A 24506-nucleotide genomic window follows, 5' to 3' on the forward strand; every position below is an offset into this window, starting at 1 on the left:
AGAATGCAAAGGGTCATAAACTCACGTCGGGAGAGTAAGGACAAAACACCTCTCCACTGCCGTCACCCCGACAAAGGATCTGGAGATAAGACATAACAGAAACTAGGAAGAAGGCTAAAAGTTCCTTTGATTACTTCAAACCTCAGATCCTTAGTAAACTTGAAATAATGATAATACTATTACCAAAAAGGGTAACTGAGGGAATTAAGTGAGATCAAACATATACAGAACTTGGCACAATATCTGGTTTATAGAAAGTATTCAGTAAATGTAGGTGGTGGCGGTGGTGTTTTAGAGGGCCACGTTCAGCTTTCTCATTTAGTGCGTTTAGTGTAAATACTCACTGACTGACAGTCAGAAGACCTGATTTGAATCTTGTTTGCTTTGCTCTAGCTAAGCAATGTTGGGCAAGTTATAATACCTACCTGAGTCTCAACGCGTTCATCTGTAAAAAAGGGACTAAAATACCTAGTCACAAAGTCATGGGGAGGATTAAGTAAGAATATATTAGAAAATGGTTGGCATGGTATTTGGCAAGCAGAGTATGCTTCATTCACACATACAAAAAAAAAAATGTACTCAACAAAAATAATTCATTGAGGGCCTATTCAGGTGACAGGCACTATTACAAGCTTAAGTGATAGAGCGGTGAGCAAAAGATATGGTTTGCCCTCATGAAGCTTACACTCTGAAAATGCTGCTTGAGTATTTGTTTGATCTGAACTGCATATTAAATTAGGGTGGTAATATGATTTTTTAAGGATGATAGACCCACAGACCTTTACTTATTCGTAGAAACTAGTGGATGGACCAGGCTAAAAATAGCACTAAAGAGGAGGAGAAAACAAAATTTTTTAGCGCTGTTCACGACAGAGAAGGGTCAGCACAGAGTCGTCCAAGCCATTAAAAACACAAGGCACACAACTTTTTTTTTTTTAGAAAAAAAAAAGCCTTTAAGAACAACAATAACAGCATACCGAATAGAAATCTATTATTCAGAAAAGAAGACAAAGCAAACCCTTAAAACACTGTCCATTTCCTCCAAAGCATATACAGTTAAGCAAAGGTATACTTAGCTCCTAACACATTTAGCTGTTAAATATATGGGAAACTTGGGGAGCACTTGGGCTCACTTGGAAATTTCAAAGGCTCATCTAAAACTAAAACTAAAACTCAGCTTCATGGAACCTGTAAAATAATTTGACAATAAAATGATGTCAAATTCTAGAACAAATTAAATATATTAAAATGAATGAACTATAATTGTTATAGTGATGTGATCCATAGTAATAGCTACGAAATACATAAGAAAAAATAACAGGAACGGGAGGGAAATTACAGCAAAGCTTAAAAGGCTAGAAATGTTTCAGGAGGACCCAAGAGAGAATTCAGCAAACCTGTGGCATAAGCTAAAAAATAGGGAAACCATGAGACATCCAGTATGTCAAGTGATTTGGGAGACAAAGAGAAGAAAAGGCAGAAGTGATGACAATCAGATCAAATCAATACATTTTTTAAAGTTATGCAGAGAATATTGGATGAGTACCTGAACCAAGTGGTGAGGGAAATTAGAGAATTAAGCCAGACAAACAAGATGATTAGCATGAAGAAATCTGCTTTCATAAACTCCATAGACCAGGTTCTAACGAAGTAGGTTTCAAGAGGTTCAGGGAAAAACAGACCCAAATATAGAGAGAGACTTCTAAGATGGCAGCTGAATTAAGAGGGTTGAGATGTATTATATTTAGATTTCAAGAGAGCATTTGACAAACGTTTAGCGTGTCTTAAACCTCTTAATCATAGTTACATTCTTGTCCTTATCTAATAGCTCCACCGTCTGGATCATCTCTCAGTTTGTTTCTGTGGATTGCTTTGTCTCTTGACATTGGATCGTTTTTCTTGGTTTTATGTGTGTATGTGTCATAATTTTGGGTTGAATGCTAGACGCTAGGTGTAGAAAAAACAATGAAGACAGAGGTCAGTTGTATTTGTGCCCTGAATAGACACACATCGGTCAGGCTTTAACATTGGGAATATGTCACCGTAGTCAGTAGTTGAGCTGCATTTGAGTTTTGTTTTGCTCTAGTTGCCTTCAGTGTACCGTAGACTTTGCATCCTCCAGGGGTGAGCTGCTGTTAGCCTGTGCTTCCTCTGGGGTCTGAGGTGCCTGAGGGGTTTCCTCAGTGTTTCTGTTCTGCTCTCGGTTTTGAGCAGGCCCTGTGAGCCTGCACTCCCGGGACCTGGGGCTTGTCTCTCTCCATGCAGTGACCAGCTGTGGTTTGCTACTTGCTGCTAGGCTCCTGGTGAGGTAGGGGAAGGAGTTCTCAGTTCTGGTACACCCTCACACTCAGAAGGACTCTTGCACCTGACCTCTGGGATGGGACTATCTCAGCACTCATACCCACTCATCCCCCCACCAGGGCAGACCAACTCTGCCTGGTATCTATGAGGGTGTTCCGGCATGGAGAGAGTTTCCAGCCCTTCCCAGTGCTTGTAGACCTCTCTTTGTATCACCACAGGCTCCTGAGACAGACAGGTTTCCTTGCCTGTCCACTAGAGGCAGATGGCTTTCTTCAAATAAGAGAAGTTTTGTACCTGTTTTCATCACCAAGGGGGGCAATTTCTCTGTTCTCTTGTCCTGCCCCCAATCTTTTTCATGAACACCCAGTGGAGGCTTAGAAAAGAGCTCGAGAACGGTGCCTCTTCTGTCTTGTGACCCTGGCTGTTTCATGGATTCCAGAAATTTTATGATTTTGTAGATGTCTGGGGTTTTTTTTTTCCCTCATTTTTAGCATGGTGATGACATTCTTTTAAGGTTTCTTTACCCTAAGTGGAATGATTCAGATAGGGCTACAAACGTCTGAAGAGTCTAGGTAAATAGGTAACATATATTATTAAGCTAGTCTAAGACTGAAAGGTACGAATTATGGCTAAATGAAGAATGCATGACCCGCCTGAATTATTTAAGTCAAAAACATCTTTTGAACTCAACTGACAAGTTGCGATCCCTGGTTAAGACATGGGCAGAATTAGGTGCGTTCAAACCTGGTTGAACAACTGGGTGATGCATCACTAAAAAGAACCTTAAATTGTATCATTTTTAACCTAAAAGGAAATTCCTATTGTTATGCCCAGGAATCTCTACTTAACCCTGTGCTATTTTTAATATTTTAATTAATGTTTTAATGAAGGTATGAAAAGAATGGCATTCCAGTTTTTGCATGAAACTAAACCAAGAGTTATTGCTGTAATACTTTGTCTTAGAATCAGGATTTGTGACGGCATTGACAAGCTAAAATAAAGGGGCTAAGGATGCATAAATGTAAGGTCCTAAAAGTGAGCTTGCACTCGTAATGAATAGTGGCTTGTGGAAGACCGTCTGCGCCATAAATGTTTTTTATCAGCTAGCATCATTAAATAAATAAATAAAAATGAGCTTGCTAAATCTACTTCAAATTTACAGTTGCATAGGATCAGTGATATCTGACTTAATAATAGAAGTTCATGTCCGAATGACTCTATGATTTCTAATATGTACAAATTCAGCAAGTGAAAAAAATTGACATAGTTACACAGAAAAGCTGCTTCACCTTAGGTTGCATCAGTGAAAGAAAGCATTCAGAACAAAAGAAGCCTTTAGCCCCATTGATTAGATACATGTGTGGTGTCCTATTGCCATATTTACAGGAGTCATTGACTTACTGGAATTTACAAAGAGGAAGATGGCCAGGATGATAGTCTGAGGAACAGTCGAGTCATAATGTTAAGTCTGGAAAGGGAGACCTGAAAGAACAGACAGCATCTTCAAATACTAGAAAAGAACAGAGGCAGTGGAGGGTGTGTGTGTGGGATTTGGCCCCCAGAGATGAGAAGTTATTTAAAACAATAGTGAATGGATTGGAATTAGATGAAACTGATGTAATAATATGTGTTATTTGATATGTTATTACATTTGGGGTAAGGTAGACAAACATTTTCCCCTCTAGTCAAACAAAACACTAATGATTGAGAAATGTGATGTATGTTTGTACCCTTCATTGTTAATGTAAGAAGATTTGTAACATGTCTTAGAGCAGGGGGAGAGCAAATTTCTGTTAGCATAAGGACGGAGTTATGAATTTTATAGAATAAGATTAATATTATGATTATGATATTAACTTTTCAAGTAGAAGATTGGAGTTTTTCAAAGAAAATTCATCTTTAAATTGGTGACATAGATTTGACTTTAAATATTCATAGAACCTAGGAGGAAAATGGCTGTAGCATGGACGATTTTTTATTCTCATCATATCCATGACAAAATAGCTTACTCTTCCCACCTCTCAAAGACCAGCAATGGACAGGAAACCCAGATTTCACCTCTCTGAGAAGGGATACCTGGGTGGAGGAGAAAGGCCATCGATTTTTAGTAGAGGACAAAAGCCTCAAATTTTTCCAGATGCCGTCAGGACTGAGAGTTCTGGAAGTTAATTATATTTCTAGGGAGTGGTTTGTGATCCCAGAGTAATAGGAGACTGGATAAGAGCCTTTATCTTTGGTGGGGTTATAGGTTAAAAGAAAACTTCAGGAGGCAGACTTCTGAGCCACTGGAAGCATTTACTCACTGTGACCATCAGGGAAGAGTAAAGTTCATCCTCCCTGAATTACACCCTTCTGCCTTGAGTAGTAGAGACATGTCATACAGGAAATAAAAGGAAAGGGCCGACCACACAGGAAACAGATGTAAACTTGGTAAAAGCCCTCTGATTCATTGCACCTTAATGAACAGGTGTAAAGAAAAAATTATTGAATATAAAACTGTTATACCAAAAGAGAAGTATCTTAATTTCTAAGGAGTCTGGGAGCTAACGTGAGTGTGGAACTAAATTTACCACTACTAATCCATGGAATGCAGAGAGTTGCTATTGTAGGTCAGAAACCTCAGTCTACTTAGCAAGTTTGATGTACATGAGAAACAAACAGTACTTCCATCAAAACGCGTGCTAGGGCTTCCCTGGTGGTGCAGTGGTTGAGAGTCCGCCTGCTGATGCAGGGGACACGGGTTCGTGCCCCGGTCCGGGAGGATCCCACGTGCCGCGGAGCGGCTGGGCCCATGAGCCATGGCTGCTGAGCCTACGCATCAGGAGCTGTGCTCCGCAACGGGAGAGGCTGTGGCGGTGAGTGGCCCGCGTACCGCAAAACAAACAAACAAACAAAACGCGTGCTGAAGTGGGGAACGTGCAGAAAATGAAGGAACACAGCTCAAGAGAAAACTTTATATCATGGAAAATACTTGCCCAAAATATCATGTTATCACACACATACATGCACACACACGCACACACACACACACACACACTTTTTAAACCCCTGTAGACAAAGAATGTCCTGCCATATCAGTAAACAAGGCATGTTGACGCCATCAAGCGGTCAGCCTCCGCAGCAACCCCAGACGGTGCGCCCTGAGGGGATTCAGGATGGAGAAAACAGGATCCTGGCCCTAGATAGTTAAGGTGCATATCAAAGGAACAATTTCAGTAAACCCGGACTCTTGCACCTTCCCACACATAGAAAGGCACTAAATTCATTAACTTGAGATATCTGGTTTTCTTTAATTAGCAGTAATCTTTTGATGATCCGACTACCTGGTGTTTTTCTTTTTGGCAAAGGCTCCTATATATCCTGGCTCTTCCCTTAACTCTTTGGAGTGGTCCCTCAGAGCAATCTGAGGAGACTGTCTCCTGGGCTTAAGTCTTCTGTAAGTCCGCCAAATAAAACATCATTCTCAACTCTTAGGTTGTGCGTGTGTTTTTCAGTTAACACCCCAAATAGAAATGTCTGAAACCTCACTGAAATGAAACTGCTTAGCTGCTCATGTCTCAGTGCTGCCCTTTCCTGCTCTTTCTCCTGGTTCTGCCATCCTCAGCTTCCCACAGATGAACTCCCTCATTCCACCTCTGAAAAGCCCAGAACTGCCCTTCTCCCTACTGCCGCACATGGGCCCCTTGGAGGGACCCAGGGCCCAGGGTCCTGGTGTTGGTTGCAGGTCCTCTCTGCTACTCTGTCCATCCAGGAACTTCTCTCAAGAGTTATCTGCGGGCTTCCCTGGTGGTGCAGTGGTTAAGAGTCCGCCTGCCGATGCAGGGGACGCGGGTTCGTGCCCCAGTCCGGGAAGATCCCACATGCCACGGAGCGGCTGGGCCCGTGAGCCATGGCCACAGAGCCTGCACGTCCGGAGCCTGTGCTCTGCAGCGGGAGAGGCCACAACAGTGAGAGGCCCCCCCCAAAAAAAAAAAAAGAGTTATCTGGGATCATGGACCCTCCCTAGAAATAGAACTAACTTTCAATACCTTCAATCCCAACGAGGTCTTCAAAATTTTGTATAAAATAAATACACTACAAGAATATGTTGTACAACACAGTATTTTATAACTATAAGTAGAATATAACCTTTAAAAATTATGAATCTCTATGTCGTACACCCAAAGTATATAATATTGTACATAAACTATATCTCAATTAAAAAAGACACCCATTTCACCTTTACGGCTCTGGAGCTATTTCAGGAACTGGAAACAAAAGATGCTTCATAGGTCTTATCACTTAGGAAATTCCAAAGGTTTTAAGAGCTGTGTGCCTGTAACCACGGGCCAGACCAAATATATATTTATTATAAATCACAGTATCTCAGGAACATACATGGCAGGAGTTGCTCTGTCAAGAATGTTGAGAAGGAGATTCACACTGGGTGAAAGACGATTACAAAGTTCTGTCCCAACACTAAGGTACTATGCTTTAAAAAAAAAAAAAAAGTGGAAATGAGAAAGGTTAGATAACTTGCTTCATAATGGAGCAATTGAACAATTGTTATAAAATATATTGAAACAATGGATGCTAGTGTCTCCTGAGAACAGTACGCCACTTCTGTGATTTCCCTGCCAAAACCGCATAACCTGAATCTAATCATCAGGAAATAACAGACAAACCTCAATTGAGAGACATTCTACAAAAAAACAAAATACAAAATAACCATTTCGAAAATGTCAAGGTCAAAAAGCAAAATAAATACTGAGTAAATGTTCCAGTTTATAGGACCAAAAGCACTTGACAACTAAGTGCAAATTGTGATCCTGGAAAACATCTATAAAGAGCATTATAGGAACAGTTGATGAAACTTGTATATGGACTCTGGATTACAGAATAGTGTTGCACAAAGCTTAAGTTTCTTGCTATTGGTAACTGTACTGTGGTCATGTAAGTGAATGTCCTTGTCATTGGGAAATAAATTCTGAGGTATTTAAGGGTAAAGTGTGCAAAATAGTTCTCCCCAAAATGTGTCACTTTGGCATGTGGGTTATTTTGAACTGAAGGCAACCGCGACCGGCAGACTCGAGGAAACCTTTTACCTCTCTTCACTGCCTGAAAGAATTTAAATAGGGCCCTGACAGAAAGAGAGCTATCACCAGAGATAACTTTTTATCTCTTTGGCAGCGCAAACATCTAAGTACCAAACATCTGCGCTTCTCATCTTCCTGTGATTTGCCCTCCTCCCCTTTGAAGCCCCAGGGCCATAGCCCATTCCTTAGCCAGAATGGCACACAAGCCTCAATTACCTGACTGCCATTGGATTTCATATTTTTTATGGGAATCCCACACATACAAAATTAAATTTGTTTTTCTCCTGTTACTTTGTCTTACTTACAGCAGTTTAATTTTCAGATGACCAGCCAAAGACCCTATAAGGGAGGAAGGGAAAAATTTCTGCCCTTACAGGTGTTAAATTAATTAAACAAAGAGGCCATGAGACTGAGGTGGTGCTAGTACCTTGGCAGCCTATGCAAACAAGCCAAAACCTAAGTCTGTACTGGCCTCAAGGTGGAGAAATCAAAACCCAAGGACTACTCATCACAAACAGCCAATGAGGCTTTTCCAAATATGACTGATGCTAAGCTACAGCCAATCAGACAATTTCCTTGCTTTGCTTTCATCTTTTCTCTCTCTGTCTCTCCCCAGCTCCTCTCAGTGGAGCATCCCTAACCACTTCTGTGTGGCAACTGCCCAATCTGAGTTGATTTTTGCTCAAACTCCTAAAATGTTTTAATAGGCCTCAGTTTATCGATTAACAAAGGGCATGATGTCTGCAAATTATTCTCAAGTGGTTTAGAAAAAAAGAGAGAATGATAGAGCAAGTGGGGCAAATATAATATCAGCCATCGATGAACGTGGAGAGTATGAACGCAGGTCGTGTGCCTGACCCACAGAGCCCAGACAAACCAAAACGTTACAGTTTGGAGCAGAGAAAGGTTTATGGCAGGGCCTTGCAAGGAGAACGGCTCATGTCCTAAAAAAAACCCCAAACTCCTTGAAGAGTTTCAGCAAAGCCTTTTTTTTTTTAACATCTTTATTGGGGTATAATTGCTTTACAACGGTGTGTTAGTTTCTGCTTTATAACAAAGTGAATCAGTTATACATATACATATGTTCCCATATCTCTTCCCTCTTGCATCTTCCTCCCTCCTTCCCTCCCTATCCCGCCCCTCCAGGCGGTCACAAAGCACCGAGCTAATATCCCTGTGCTATGCGGCTGCTTCCCACTAGCTATCTACCTTACGTTTGGTAGTGTATATATGTCCATGCCTCTCTCTCGCTTTTTCACAGCTCAGCAAAGCCTTTTTAAAGGCTGGGTGAAGGAGGGGTGTCCCAGAGTATGTGATCAGCTCAGGTACCGTTCTCTGATTGGTTGATGGTGAGGTAACAGGGCAGTTAACCTTATCAATCCTTAGGCGTCAGTAGTTCTGGGGGCTACATTCTCATGATCATCAAGTAGTTAATTTCTTCCATTTGGTGTTGGTTTTTAGCATCTGAAAAACTCAGGAAATATGCATGAGATACTATTATCTGGCTACTTTAAAGAGGAGCTACCTCAGAAAATATGGGGCAGGGGTCTGTACCAGGAAAGCCCCAGTAGGGTCCTGCTCAGTTACAATAGGGCATGGGAGTTCCTTGGATATATATATGTTCCTTGAACAGAAACTTGCCATGTTTCTCTAAGTTGAAAATTTTATCTAAATAAAAAGTTATAAAAAATATGAAATAATTGAAGGAGTTTTGCTCACTTCGATAAGAGTTTGAGGGTAAAAGAGAACAGATGAGTTAAAATGTTAAAAACATCCTGACTACCTAATTTTGAGACCACTATCAAACTACTTTCCTTTGGATAACAAGGACTTCTGGCAGTGCCTCCGTTAAATTAACTCAGGTCCAAAGGCGTTCAGTAAGACCCAAACAAGGAATACCAAGAGCCATTTCCAAACCTTGAGGCTAGTGACTCCTTCAACCCATGCTCTGAAAGTAGCTTTAGAAAACTAGTCCAGAATGTTCAGAATGTATTCTAGAAAATCAGCAGAACATTTTCTTAAACGGCTGTTTATAAAAAATGTAATAGAAATTAACTTTCACTTTGTTAAACACCCTATGAGTTGTTGGTCTTCAAATATCTGAGTAGCCAACATGCTTTGAGCACCTGCTAAGTGTCAGTGGCATCAGGAAACTGAGGAAACTGCAGAGCAGAAAGGTAAAATACTTGCCCGGGTCAAACGTTAAGGAAGTGATAGAACACGGGATTGAGCCGAAGTATCTTTCTCAAGGACTCATGTTCTATCATTCATCAGTCAATCTGCTTCTGAGACAGTATAGCTCATGGATCCATTCCATGATATTTTACAGAGTATCTCAATTTCATTGCCAACACGACCCTGCAAGAGTGGTGTTGTCATCTCGGCTTTTATATATAAAGAAGCTGAGACGGAGAACTGACATTACTTATTTAGATTCACAAAAGCTGGGAAATCATGGAAGCAAAATACCAACACAATTCTGTAGAACTTCAAGACGCATATCCCTTTTACCCATCAAGACAGCAGATTTTGAAGAACTGGGCATCATTAAGAAAATGGTAACTGGGTGAACATCAAGCTCTAAATTAACTAATATTAAATTTTCTCATGGGAACTTTAATAAAATAGCCCTCAAGACAAAAGATGATTGTTTTCAATGACTAAACATTGTCAGAAAACTTTATTTTAATCAAAAATATACACACACTCACACACCAGACCTGTGGCCTTTCCCTACCCCAGATATTATTGTTGGTGTTCTCTTGCTTCCCTCCCTCTTTCCCTTCTTCTGTCTCAGTCTCTTCTCTGTTTCTGTCTCTGTGTCTCGCTCTTCCTCCCTCCCCCCTCCCCTTCCCAATCTTTAAATTCCAGCTGTACAAAAAGGTTACAAAGGTTCCTGCTGCCCCCTAGTGGTCATATTTTGGAAGCGGCAGTCACATTAGGAAAATCAACAAAACCCTTACAGACAATAATAATAAAATGACAGTTAACAGGGAAGTTCCCTGGCCGTCCAGTGGTTAGGACTGGGCGCTTTCACTGCCGAGGGCCCGCGTTCAATCCCTGGTTGGGGAACTAAGATCCGGCAAGACACGCGGGACGGCCAAAAAAAAAAAAAAATGACACTTACGGTCCTTTAGAATTTCTGGAGACAGTGGGCCATGGAGGTAAGAGGAAACCGCCTGCGATCACTGACAAGTTATTTGCCCTCACAGAGTTTCAGCAAATACACCCATAAAGTGGAGGTTAAAATATCTCTTCCTTATAGTCGTGTTGTGGGTTAAGATAACATACCAAAAGGTCTTGAAGCACAGTGCACTCTCCAGAAAAGGTAATTATTATCACATTATTTATTTTTGACAACTCCACAAGGTTAAGGAAACTGAAGCTCAGCACAGCTTGCAGGGTTTTTTTTTAAGTAAACTCAGCTACCAACCTGTAGAATGAGACCCATAATCCAAGTTTTTGGACTCTAATTTTATTTCTCTTCATGAAACCTCAGTATCCCAAATTAACAGTTGATACAAGGAATCTTGAGAATTATTAAAATCTTAAAGGGATATTTTCATACACTACTCATGTTTTCAATGATGTCCAAAACTATATACATTTCATTGGTAAGTGATCACATCTCTAAATTGTGTCTTAAAATTGCAAGAAGAGGGCTTCCCTGGTGGCGCAGTGATTGAGAGTTTGCCTGCCGATGCAGGGGACGTGGGTTCGTGCCCCGGTCTGGGAAGATCCCACATGCCGCGGAGCGGCTGGGCCCGTGAGCCATGGCCGCTGAGCCTGCGTGTCCGGAGCCTTGCTCTGCAACGGGAGAGGCCACAACAACAGTGAGAGGCCCGCATACCCAAAAAAAAAAAAAAAAAAAAATTGCAAGAAGAAAAGCACACAAAGATTTGTGTCCAAAACATGTTCATAAGTCACTGTTTATAATAGTACAAAGTTGAAAACAGGCTAAATGTAATACATTTATTCAATAAACTTTGGTATAAATAACAATGTTTTGGTACAAATAATAATGTTTTTATTTATTAAAAAATTTCTCAGTGCCAGGTGCTGTTAAAGGGTTATAAATGTATCAAAGCATTCAGAGAGGTAAGTACTATTATTATCTCCCCTTAACAAATGAGGAGGGACTTCCCTGGTGGTTCAGTAGTTAAGACTCCGGGCTTCCACTGCAGGGGGCCCGGGTTCGATCCCTGGTTAGGGAACTAAAGTCCTGCATGCTGCACGGTGAGACCGAAAAAACAAAACAAAACAAAAAACCAAATGAGGAAACTGAGGAACAGAGAAGCTTAGTACCTTGCATGAGGTCAAACATCAAGTAGGAGAGCCAGGAATTGAACTGACGTGTCTTTTTCAAGAGTCCGTGTCCTATTCACCAATCTGTTTTTGTGACAGTATAGTCCATGGATCCACCCCATATTTCACTGATGGTAGAATATTGTACAGCCATAAAAAAACATGTTTTCAGTAAGTATTAAGTTACATGCGGACATGCTTACATTAAAACATTAAGAGAAATCAACTATACCTCAATTTTTTAAAAAAGGAAACATAAGATGTAGAAGAAAAAAAATAAGGGAAAAAAACAGCATGCAAAATTGCACACATTATTTCAGTCCTAGAACATGTGTGTGTGTGTGTGTGTGTGTGTGTGTGCAAAACCAAAATCTAAATCTAAATAGTACCTTTCCCCAGATGATAAGTTATGGGTAATTTGGTTTCCTCCTTTATACTTTTCTAGATATTCTGAACTTTTGTTATGAGACATAACTGCTGTGATTATCAGGATATTTAGTTTAAAAATATTTACTGCTGCTGAAAAAAATACCAGAATTTCCGAGAACAAGATTTCATTTCCTTTCACAGTTAAATAATGAAAGTGTTAAGTGGGAAAGATTTGCAAGAAAAACAATTACCCCAAGGACTGGGAACAGAGGAAGGATGTTCAGACTAGAAAGGGAAGTGTCTAAGAGAGAGGGTTTCATAGGACATTTATGCTGAATGAACTCAACACCCTGGAACCTGTTCTTGATCGATGTCACCTACTTTTGAGTGCTGTCAGCTGCTCAGAGGCTGTCTTCTGACAGTAGTCATTTGGATTCGCCCCAGACTGAAATAGTGTGGATTGAGAATCTGATGCCTTTAGAAGAGAAAACATAGAAGATCTGTCATCTGAACAGGTATAATTTCTAGAGTGGACGATTTCAAACGTGCAGTGGAAAAGCAGCAAAGAGAGCTTTCTTTTTGGCAGTAACCCTACTGTTTTGCTTTGTGGCAGTCCCTTCTGGGCAGGGCCTATCAGCAGTACCAGATGAGCCTAGCATAGGCCAACCTTGAGGTGGTATCTTCCCAGGGACCTGCACGAGCCAATCATATCACTCAAAGGCTGCAGCTCAAGATAAAACCACTTGGCCCCAAACACCATATAGTGCATGCCTTTGCCTGCTGCCTTTTCTTTTCTTTTATTTATTTACTTATTCATTTTTGGCTGCCTGGGGTCTTCGTTGCTGCATGTGGGTTTTCTCCAGTTGCGGAGAGCGGGAGCTACTCGTTGTTGCGGTGCGCACGGGGCTACTCGTTGTTGCGGTGCGCTCGGGCTCTAGGCGTGGGGCTTCAGTAGTGGCGCAGGAGATTTGGTGCTCCGCGGCACGTGGGATCTTCCCTGACCAGGTCTCGAACCTGTGTCCCCTGCATTGGCAGGCGGATTCTTAACCACTGTGCCACCTAGGAAGCCCCTTCCTGCCTTCTTAAGAAAGTTAAGGCTAAGCTGGTGAGCCAGACCTGTAACAAGACTTTGGAATTTCCCTGCATAGAGACTAGATCAGGATTTTTTTAAGTCGGAAACTAATTTGAGTTCACTTCAGAATTCCTTATTTGGTGCACAAGTCTGGCTATTCAACAGAGATTTCAGCTTTGCAAGTGAGTTCGAGTTGATTTCTTCCCTTGGAAACTGCTAGTTGGTGGTGGTCAGCAGAAGTCTCAACATAGACATAGGTGAGGAAGGTTCTTGCTGAGACTCGACCCCAAGAAAACCCCAAAGGAGCACCCTGAGAACTGATTTCAGGATGAAGCTGCAGGGGCGAAGAAGTGCTTTTAACACCAACAAATGCTGCCCTTTGACCAACAGATGCAGGAGGAGTCTTCTTCCAAATACTGCAGCCCCTGAGGTGAGAATCTGGCTCCTAAGAGGGCAACTTCCTCTCCTGCTGCTGTGCTCAAGTCTGCAGAGACCCACGGTGAGTTACCACGGAGGAGGTGATCTCTTTATGATCAGGGCTCCAGTGGTGCAACCTTTAGATGACCTTTAGTCCCTTGGGATGTAATTTCACTTAGACATTTTAACTAACACGTAATGCTGGCAAAGAGGGTTGAAAACGATTATTTAAAATTATGGAGTTCTTTACAGTTTACAGATTTGGCATCACAGAAGCTAGAGGCATAGCATTTTTTTCTTGATTCTCCATAAAATTTAAGTAAAACATTGCTTCTGTAGGACAAATAATGCAAAATCAACCAAGTCTATTTGGCTTTATCCTGTATCATACGGATCAACTCAAAAGAGGTATTAGAAAGTTCTCTATAATGAAAAATAACCTAATGTTAAGAGAAAACAGTTTCAGTGAGCCCAGACGCTTGCATCTTCCCATACATAGAAAAGCACTAAATTCCTTAATTTTAATGTCTGGTTTTCTTTAATTAACAGTAATCTTTTGATGTTCCGAGTACTTGCCCTTTGTTACAAAACTCCTATATATCCGAGCTCCCCCCTCACTTCCTCAGAGCAATTCTCTTGGGGTTACGTGAGATGCCATCTCCCGGGCTTGAAGTCCTAAAAATTCCCACTGAGTAAAACATAGCTCTCAACTTTAAAAAAAAAAAAAGAAAGAAAACAGAATACCCATTTGATATCTAGTAATAGATTAAAGTTCTGGAGTTCACAAGGTTTGATAGAAGATATTTTTTATTTTGTTTTGGCTTAAATAGATTCTGTAGAATTATTTGCAAATCTGCTCTAAAGAATTATCGGTTAAAATCATTTAAGCAGTCTTAAAATTTTGTTCCAGTTTACACACAACTAGATGACTTCTCACCATAAATAACATAGTAAAAATACCAAATGGTATGCTTTTGAGTTCCAGCTACAACACTGTTGACATTCACTGGATGGAATTTTATCTCTTAATATGTTCCTTAGTAAGTACTGTTTATTAGGAAAGTATCATTTCTTTGCCCAGAAGGAAACACCCTGAAATTTAGATAACTGAAAAATATGGCTCTCAATTATGGACGGATGATACTTAAAGAACTTGTCTTCAAATCTCTAACTTTAATTTAATATGCACTGGGTATCAATAAGTAATATTCCATTGGCTACCCATGAGAAAATGTCTTTTTCCTACTCCTGATTTCTAAGAAGAAGGACTTTGCCAGGAACCCCACTGACCTCTGTCCAACCCTCTCCTCACATCGCTCCCCTGGAGATGGACAGATGTTACTTGACTGGTAACGTCAGGAAGAATAACTGGATATGCTGTGTTTGCTCTTCTTCCTCCTGGGAATTAACCCAATGGCAAAAGGCATGAGTTCTGTGTTCCTCCCATGGCAAGAATCTCACCTGGACAGGTTGCAATCCAATACTGCCTGCAGCTAAGTGGGCAAGTCAGCTCATTCTGGGGTTTACCCTTAACAAGCCCACCAGCCATCAGACCTAAAGATGAGTGTTCCAACATGTTCTCATTCATAGTAAAAATTATATTTTAGCCTTCATATTTCAAGTCCTGAGCAGAGGAGAGGGTTGTCTCTGGGGGCCCCCTTGGAGAACCCGACATTACTCATCACTTAAGTCTTTTCTTAAATCAAAGCCAAAGGCTTAATATAGGTTTTAGGTATTCATAAAAGAGGTATGTGAAGAGAATGTGAAGGGGTTAGGAGAGGAAACAGATAGTATAATTAAACTTTGATTATTAAGTTTTTTCTTCAAAATACTCAATATGCAAAAAGACTTTTCACTGATACAAAAAGGGTCACTTCCTCCGTGGGGAGATGAGGTTTTTTTGTGCTTTCAGTAATATTTGTCAAACCAAATTCAACATCTAGCATGGGTCACAGATACAGGAAGGACTGGATCAGTGTAATGGTTATGAGTGAAACTTACTTCAGCAAATACTGATTGTGAGCAGACAACTCGGTCTTATACAGGGTAGCAAATCTGCTACCACACCGTAAAAATTAAAAAAATAGAAACCTCCACTAAATAGAGTCGGGAGACCAGAAAGGGGAGCTCTCATGCCCTGCGGCATAGCAGAGTCTAACGGGAAGAAGAAAAACACCTCTTCTTTCCTGGCAAGGACTGGGCGAATGTAAAGCCATGAACTCTCTGTTTACTATACCCTCCCATCTTCCTTTTCTTCTCTATGAAAGCATTCTTCTTCCCTTGCCCTGTAGGGACTTGTACACGGCGCACCGCAGTTGCAGAACCTGAATTGCAACTCTCTGCTGATCCTGAATAGACCTATCTTTGCTGGAGAAATACCTGGCACGCTATTTACTTCAGGTCAACAAGATTCACCATCGAATTTGAAAAATTAAAATCAAGATTTTTCTTTCCTTATAGGTCGCAGTTAAAATTGACTTTGACTTGGCACCCGGTTCCTTTGATGATCAGTACCAAGGCTGCAGCCAACAAGTCATGGAGGACCTGATTCAAGGGGATTATTTTACGAAAGAACTAGAATCTCGTAGGAATTATCACAGGGTCTGGCAACGTGCACACTTAGACTGGTTGACACAAGGAAAAGCTCTCCCTGAGAACATGACTGTTACACATGCTGTGGCCATCTTGGTTTATTCGTCGAACGGCAGTGTTCGTTCAGACTTCTCCAGAGCCATGGCCAGTGCTGCTGGGTCTCCCCAGCAATATAAACATTCATTCCATTTCAAATATCTACACTACTACCTGACCACGGCAATCCAGCTGCTGAGGAAAGAGATTGTCACAAGGAATGACTCTCTGTGTTATGAGGTGCACCATGAGGTGAAGGGTGTTTACTTGGAAGCCCCCATGAGTGCCACCATTCGCTTTGGCCAATTCCTCTCCACCTCTTTCCTGAGAGAAGAGGCACAGAAGTTTGGGGACCAAACTCTATTTACCATATTGACCTGCCTGGGGGCACCTGTACAAGACTTCTCTCTCAAAAAGGAGGTCCTGGTCCCTCCGTATGAGCTGTTTGAAGTTGTAAATACGAGCTACCACCCAAGAGGAAATTGGTTGCAATTGCAGTCAACTGGGACCCAGAGTGCGTATAACTGTCAGCTGCTAAAAGGTATTGTTATTGATCCAAATTGAATCCACTCTTACCAGGATTGCAGGCCACCATTCATTTTTTAATCTTTTCAAAGAAATATTTATTTATTTATTTTAATTTTTTTTCTTTTTTTAATTTTTATTGGAGTATAGTTGATTTACAATGTTGTGTTAGTTTCAGGTGTACAGCAAAGTGAATCAGTTATACATATACATATATCCACTCTTTTTTAGATTCTTTTCCTATATACATCACTAGAGAGTATTGAGTAGAGTTCCCTGTGCTATACAGTAGGTCCTTATTAGTTATCTATTTTATATATAGTAGGGTGTATACATCAATCCCAATCTCCCAATTTATCCCTCCCCCCATTTTCCCTCCTGGTAACCATAAATTTGTTTTCTACATCCCTATTCTTTTATAAAAGTTGTTTTTCTGAGTGAGCTTGGGGGAAAAAGGCCAAAAACATGGATATTGGCCTTCAGTAATGGTGGAATTGGCAGATTAGAGAAGACTCACCTTGTTTCTTGGTTTCTGCTCTCTTCTTTCTCCTCAACTACCTGTAGGAAAATGTGCTTTGCAGTGGCCCAGATATACAGGGCATTCTAGACAGAGAGAGTAAATATCTCTACTGGAAAAGGGAGTGCATAAAACATAGCATTTTACCTTCTCCCTCAAGCTCATTTTTTGTCATGGTCATTTCATGAACAAGAAGTGTTAAAAATAAAGCAGGAGGTGTGATTTATTCATCCACTCCTATCTTTTAATCGTCTTCTCTGTTCCAGGAACTGGGATAGGAGGACCCAGGCGATACAAAATGAATAAAGCAAAATTACTATCCTAAGGAGGATTTTCAGTCTAATGAGAAGTGGAAATATGAACAAATGTCTACACACAAAAGCACTAAGTATACACCAGATGTTTAAGCAATGGTTATGGTTGCTCGGTGAAGGAAGACGCTCGTTCTCTCTAGGGAAAGTGAGAAGCCTTCACAATAGGAGACCACTTGGGACTTGAAGTAGGAATGGGGGTTTTCAGTGAAAAAAGAGAGAAAAAGTCATTTCAAGCAGAAAAAGCATATACTGTATCACAGAGATTTCAAACAGCCTGGTATCTTCAGGGAAATTTTGAAATTCTGGATGGCTGGAATGGAGGGTGTGTAGGACAGAGGAAGAGGCCAAGAGTAGAAAGGAAGTAGGACACTGATAGGGGCTGGAGAGTTCTGATGGGGCCAGATTGCTTAAAAAAAAACTCTTGTATGCCATGCCAAGGACTTTCAAACTTCATGCTGTAAGTAGTGAGAAACCATTAGAAGTCTGTAAGGAATGGAGTATCAATCAGATCAGTATTGTAGCAAAAGCCTTGATGATATTGTGAAAAGTGAACCAAAGCAGGAGAAATTAGAGTTATCACAATAAAAATACATGTTAGTCTCTTTTTAGAAAAACATGTGGCTGATTCCATTTTATCTTTGTATGTTGCCAGCCACAGTCATTTGACGGAGCAAATGCTGTGCAAATTCGATAGCAGATGCCGTACCCTGTTTGATTCAGAAAGAGGAAGACTGTCCTTATCCACATGCGCATTCCTTTACACTCAAAGTCAACTGCAACCCAGCTACAGGGTCTACCTTTGAAATATTCCCGAATCTTCCTCTACTCCATCATCACTGCTGCTGTTAATAATTCAGCCTGTCTGCGTTTCTCAACACATCAGGGCTGCAGTGCTGCAAACGTCCTCAAACTGGCATCCACACTGAGGTCAAGGTCCTGCTCACTCTGGCCTATCTGTAAGGCCAGAGACAGTCATTTCCATTAACTGATAAGTAACACTCTGCTTATTCCAACATCCTGGAGCGGTACTAGATTGATGCAAACATGAACTATGGGAGAAGGGAGGTGGCATGTTTTTCTTATCTGAGAATCCTTCACTGGGAGGGAGTGAGGTCAGTGGTCTCCCCAGCCCTGTTTTTCCAGATGGCTGCTGCTGCCCACTTGACTTCTGACCAATCACCTGGACTAACCTTTAACCTCAGCCTGGGGAATTCACAGAATCTAATTTCTCATGAAACTGGAATCCTCTCAGGAGACTGTTTCTTCTCCTTTCGATTTTTTCACCAGCAGAAGCCACAAACTATTCTATGTCCCCAAAAGTCCCTATGAGCCAGTGACTTACGTTTCCTCTCCGGTTCCCTTTTAATCTGACAGACGCAATATGTGAAAAACAACATGAAGCCGTTTAAAATGGGTCAGCCAGGGACACTGCAGTTCTCCCGATGAAGAGACAGTAGATTAAAGAGCAGAGCTTCCCCAGTCCTTCAATGTATTTCAAAATTGCTTCCATTAAGTTGTAACTGAAGTTCTCAAGTTCAAAGAGTTCCTAGGAATCTGTGGCCTTCGAAGAGTCAAAAGGTCAAATTGGTAGCATAACTCATCGATGGGAGTGAGTTTGCAAAAGAAAAATTGTTTAAGACATTCTAAACTGATAGCTTTTTCTTCTAATTCTTCTCTCACCCCTCACATGACCTATACTTGTTACCATAGAAACATGTTTTCAGGCCCCGTGGAAGACTTAAAATATGTTACGTTAGTTATTTGTCCTTAACTGTTGCTTCTTTCAACAAAATAATCTGTGCCAAAAATCTGTAGACACACAAATACACGCTCTGTTCTGTATCATTGGGTTCACAAAGAAGAGGGGTTTATTTGCGAAAATGTTTCACATAATTAAAATTCTTAAGCATGCTTCTAGAAAAAAATGTAGCCAATTGTTTGTAGTCAGTGTGGTTTTACATGTTAATCTTGCCAGTTACTAGCAGTGGGAATACAGGCAAATGGCTTAGTCTCTCTGTGCCTCAGTTTCTTTATATGTAAATGGGAATAATTTTTAAAAATAAAACTTACCTTGTAAGATTCCGGTGAAGAGAAAAGGAAGGAACGCATGCAAAAGCTCTTAGAACCATATGTGACACATGTAAGTAAGTAATCAAAACTCTTTGGCTACTATTACTATTACTATCATAAGTCTTTATTTTATTAACTTACTGTTTCCTATTTTCTTTTACTCTGGGTTTCAGTTATCCCAAAGTAATTTTCCCAATTTGTGGCATCACACTTACCTTGAGGTAGCGTGTCTGTCTCAGACGAATGGATGAAAGAATGAGTAATTGGATGAATCTGGAGACCACAGGGCATGATGGGTAGAGCAGAGATGGTGGAACCAGTGAGAGCTGGGCATATGTTAGTAGCTCTGTGGCCTTGCGCAAATGACAACTCTGAACCTGTTTCTTCATTTATAATATGGGGGCAATACGTGCCTGGAGGGAATGTTGTGATAGCACTTGTTACCCACCCTCTCAAACACAATTGAAAAATTCTGGGAAAGTACTTTGCACATGGAGCTGGGATAACAGTTTAATGGCACAAATGTCTACTTCAGTAATATTGACAGTTAGAATAGAAAGAAAGGAAGAGACAGAAGAAACACATGTTTTTTTGGCTATGCCATGCGGCTTGCGGGATCTTAGTTCCCCCACCAGGAATCGGACCCGGGACCCCTTCAGTGGAAGCACGGAGTCTTAACCACTGGACCACCAGGGAAGTCCCATAGACAATATTCTAAAAGAATAACACTCATCACTCTAAATTTTGACAGAAAGAGGTTATAGATAACATTTACCACCAAATAAGATTAACTAGATATACTGCATGTCACTTTTACTTTTTTTTTTTTTGCTTTTTTTCAAGAGATTGAATACGTATTTCTGAACAATCTAACTCACAGATTCAGACTTCATGAGATAAAAGGCATAATATTATGCATTTCTCCCCAGACTGTATACCTGAGGCAGAGGTGACCAAATTCAGGTTATAATACACCAATAAAATGGTATTTGTATAGAAATTTAGTTTACAAAAGGCTTTCACACACATTATCTGTTTAATTCTTACAACCACTTGTACTTTGGGCTATTGACCCCCCTATAATGATGTGAACACTGAGGATTAGAAAGGTTAAATGGTTTTTGTAAGATTATTCAAGCAGGTTATAAATAACAAAAGTGAGACCGTTTCCCATTTTTTCTGACAAAAAGTCCAGGACAATTTTCTCTGTTGGTCACGTTCAGGAGATTTATTTTGTCATTCAAAAATGTTATTGAGAACCTAAAATTGGCTTCAATCTTCTGTGCTCTGACTATTGACATTATAAACACACTTCACATTCATATAAATATACAAATATGTTCACATAAATGTATATATAACAAGATAATAGTTGATCTTTTCACATGCATTTAACTAGTGTTTTTCATCTTAACCTATTTTATTACATTATTAAAGATTGATGGCCATGACCTACTGAACTGATGTCACAAACCATTAATGGAATCACAACCTCCAATTTGAAAAGTACTGTCCTAGGGACAGAGGGAATAAAAAGCATTGACTAGTCTAGAAGAAAAGTAAAGACAAATACAAAAGTAAAGTTAATGTGAGTTGTTCTGAAATGAGAAATTTTATAGACTGTAATTAATTTAATTCACAGATTTTTTCATTTATTCTCCTAAATATATTGTCTGCCTGTGTGAAAACAATAATAATAATAATAATGTGAGGTAGAAATGATAATGACCATATGAGAGGTAGAGAAAAAGTATCAAGAGAGTTAGGAAAGAAAAGTTACTTTAACCTGAGAAAATAAAATTAAAATAAGCTATTTTTAATATCCTAGTTATTATGAAGGGTGCTTAAGAGGTGATTTTGAAGGGTGAGTATGATTACCACATAGTAATATCTCTGTTTTTCTCTTACTTGAACATTAGCATAATCACAATGAAGCAAAGTGAAGAGTAGTAGTGGTGATCATAGTATTTCCAAAAGCCTGGAGGCGCTCTCATTTTACAGATGAGAAAACTGAGGCCTAGTGAAAGTAACAAAAATGATCACAGTCAAGCATCTAGGGGTAGAGCTTCAATACCAAAGCCAATCACACCCTCAAATCATAATCTTTCTCCGTTATATTGTTTCCTTGTCAATCAGTTGCTGACAACTCTTCAGTAGAATCTTATCCCACGAAACAGTGAGAAAGGGTGGGGTTAGAGGTCCTTGTGATCTCTAGCCTCAATGAAGAGAAAATAAAACAGAAAATGCTTAAGAATTATTTTAAGGAGTGACCTGCTAAAGTGGTATTGATTGTTCCTAGGTCCCTGTGAGAATTCAGATAATACAATTTTAACACAAACTTTGACAAAAGCTTAGAAATAAGTATGCATTATTAATTTCTCTTATATAAGAAAAGTGGGGTTTTGAAAATTACTGTTGGTAATTTTCCAAATAGAAATTCCAGGAAACTCAAGGGATCTTATATATTATGTGGAAGAAATGGAAAAGTATTTCCCCAACATCTGATCATCCTATCAAACAATATGGTCATCAAACAATTGAGGCAATCATAGAGTTGAATGATTTTCTACCTCAAATGTCTTTTATATGCTAAATAATCAGCAAAGGCTGGTTGAAAAGGAGATTCCACTCTTTAGAGCATTTTTAAAATTTTACTTATTTATTTTATTTATTTAATTTTTGGCTGCATTGGGTCTTCGTTGCTGCACATGGGCCCTCTCTAGTTGTGGCGAGCGGGGGCTACTCCTCACCGCGGTGCACGGGCTTCTCATTGCAGTGGCTTCTCTTGTGGTGGAGCACAGGCTCTAGGCACGCGGGCTCAGTAGTTGTGGCTCGCAGGCTCTAGAGCGCAGGCTCAGCAGCCGTGGCACACAGGCTTTGCTGCTCCGTGGCACGTGGGATCCTCCTGGACCAGGGCTTGAACCCATGTCCCCTGCATTGGCAGGCAGGCTCCTAACCACTGCACCACCAGGGAAGCCCTAGACCATTTTTTTAAAGGTTTACATCTTCCATCTCATTCTATATCCTTATCCCATTGTACTCCCAGTTAGTAGTTACACCTGACAATAATTTTTTATATTTCAGTGTTTCTTCCATCAGCCACATCTTAGTGGCTGCTAACCTTTCCCATGAAGAGTGTGTACGTGTAGGCAGTATACACACACACACACACACACACACACACACACACCAAACAGGACTGTGTGAATTGTTTTTGCTGACCTTATAATAAAAAATTTGATGAATGTACATGCAATATATGGAGAGATAATACAGTGGTTAAAAATAGAGCATTGAGCCAGACTGCCTAAGTCTGATGGCTGCCTACACTACTTACTAGATGCGTGATGTTTGACAAGTTTCTTCACATCTCTGTGTCACAGTTTTATCAACTAAAAAATGAGGATAAATGCCTCATAGTTTTTGTGTGGATTAAATGAGTTAATTTATAGCAAGTGCTTAAAATGACCCCAGCACAGAATAAGTCTTTAATCAATGTTCACTTTCATAATGGTGATAAAGATGGTGATAATTAAGATGGGGACGATGGTAACGGAAATAATTCTGCTGCGGATGACGATAAAGATGGGAAATCCGGAGATCCCTACCCCCAACTTGCTGGGTACCCTGAGGTACACCTCTTAACCTCTTGGTACCTGTTTTATCATCTGCAAAATAAGCAAGCTGTCAGTTAGAGAACTCTAAGAGAGAATTTTTTTTTAAGTGGCTAGCTTCACACTATTTACAATAGCCAGGACATGGAAGCAACCTAAATGCCCATCGACAGAGGAATGGATAAAGAGGATGTGGCACATATATACAATGGAATATTACTCAGCCATAAAAAGGAATGAAATTGGGTCATTTGTAGAGACGTGGATGGACCTAGAGACTGTCAAACAGAGTGAAGTAAGTCAGAAAGAGAAAAACAAATATCATATATTAAAGCATATATGTGGAATCTAGAAAAGTGGTACAGATGAACTGGTTTGCAAGGCAGAAATACAGACACAGATGTAGAGAACAAACATATGGACACCAAGAGGGGAAAGTGGCAGGACGAGCGGGATGAATTGGGAGACTGGGATTGACATGTATACACTAATATGTATAAAATAGATAACTAATAAGAGCCTGCTGTATAAAAAATACATTAATTAATTTTTTAAAAGTGCTAGCTTGAACTATTTTTGTTAGGAATTTTCTAAGTTTAAAAAGTGAACCAAAGGAGAAATGTGGTGGTTTTTTAAAACAATCTCTGCTACCTAAAACATCTCTAACTCTTTTTATGTTTTTTTGTTTTCACAGCTTCCAGCAAAAAGTGCATCCCTATTCCCGTAGTTATTGCTTCTCTCTCATTTTTGACCTGTGTCATCATCTCTTCCAAAAGTAGAGCATAAAAAATGTTTGTGGTTTTTGCCTTCCCTGTACCCTTTTGCTTTATTCCAGTCAGGGCACCCTGAATCCCCGTAGAGAATCATTCCGCCCAGCTATCAACTGATTCAGAGCTGGCTCAGTCCACTGCCTATGGGTAGACCTGTAGGTATATTTCTTCTTCATGGATACAGAGATTCATGTTGGATAGAAATGACTCAGTCTGAGCCTGTGAGACATAATCAGGGTACTTTATTGGGATTGGGGCTGGGTGTGGGGTGGGGGCCACTTTTTATTTTGAGTGGAGAATAGTGAAAGCAGAATATGAGTCTAGAATCGCTAGCAGCTATCTTGCCACTGAGAAGAGAGCCCCTGTCTTCCTGAGAACGGAGCTAACACAATGAAAGAAGAGCTGAGAAATGAAAAGAAAGTGAATCTTGGCGAGAGTCTATGTGCCCCTAAATCCAACTGTGCCTGAAACTGGATACCATGGGCTTTTTCATTACATAAATCAATAAATTATATTTTTGCTTCAATAA

General features: G+C 40.3%; 1 protein-coding gene across 4 annotated transcripts; it reads left to right on the forward strand.

Moving 5' to 3' along the window:
* Positions 1-13290: 13290 nt before the first annotated feature.
* Positions 13291-24506, forward strand: ART4 (ADP-ribosyltransferase 4 (inactive) (Dombrock blood group)). Of its 4 annotated transcripts, none has more exons than XM_060165380.1 (4): positions 13291-13621; positions 16000-16708; positions 19602-19663; positions 23902-24506. In XM_060165380.1, the coding sequence occupies exons 1-4, from the start codon at positions 13451-13453 to the stop codon at positions 23932-23934; spliced, it is 975 nt and encodes a 324-aa protein (XP_060021363.1). In that variant the 5' UTR covers positions 13291-13450; the 3' UTR covers positions 23935-24506. The 4 variants fall into 4 exon arrangements, with proteins under 4 accessions (XP_060021363.1, XP_060021365.1, XP_060021364.1 ...); XM_060165382.1 differs by having other exon boundaries at positions 13291-13552; XM_060165381.1 differs by lacking the exon at positions 19602-19663.

The sequence above is a fragment of the Lagenorhynchus albirostris genome, chromosome 11, assembly GCF_949774975.1.
Source record: "Lagenorhynchus albirostris chromosome 11, mLagAlb1.1, whole genome shotgun sequence".
Lineage (NCBI taxonomy): Eukaryota > Metazoa > Chordata > Mammalia > Artiodactyla > Delphinidae > Lagenorhynchus > Lagenorhynchus albirostris.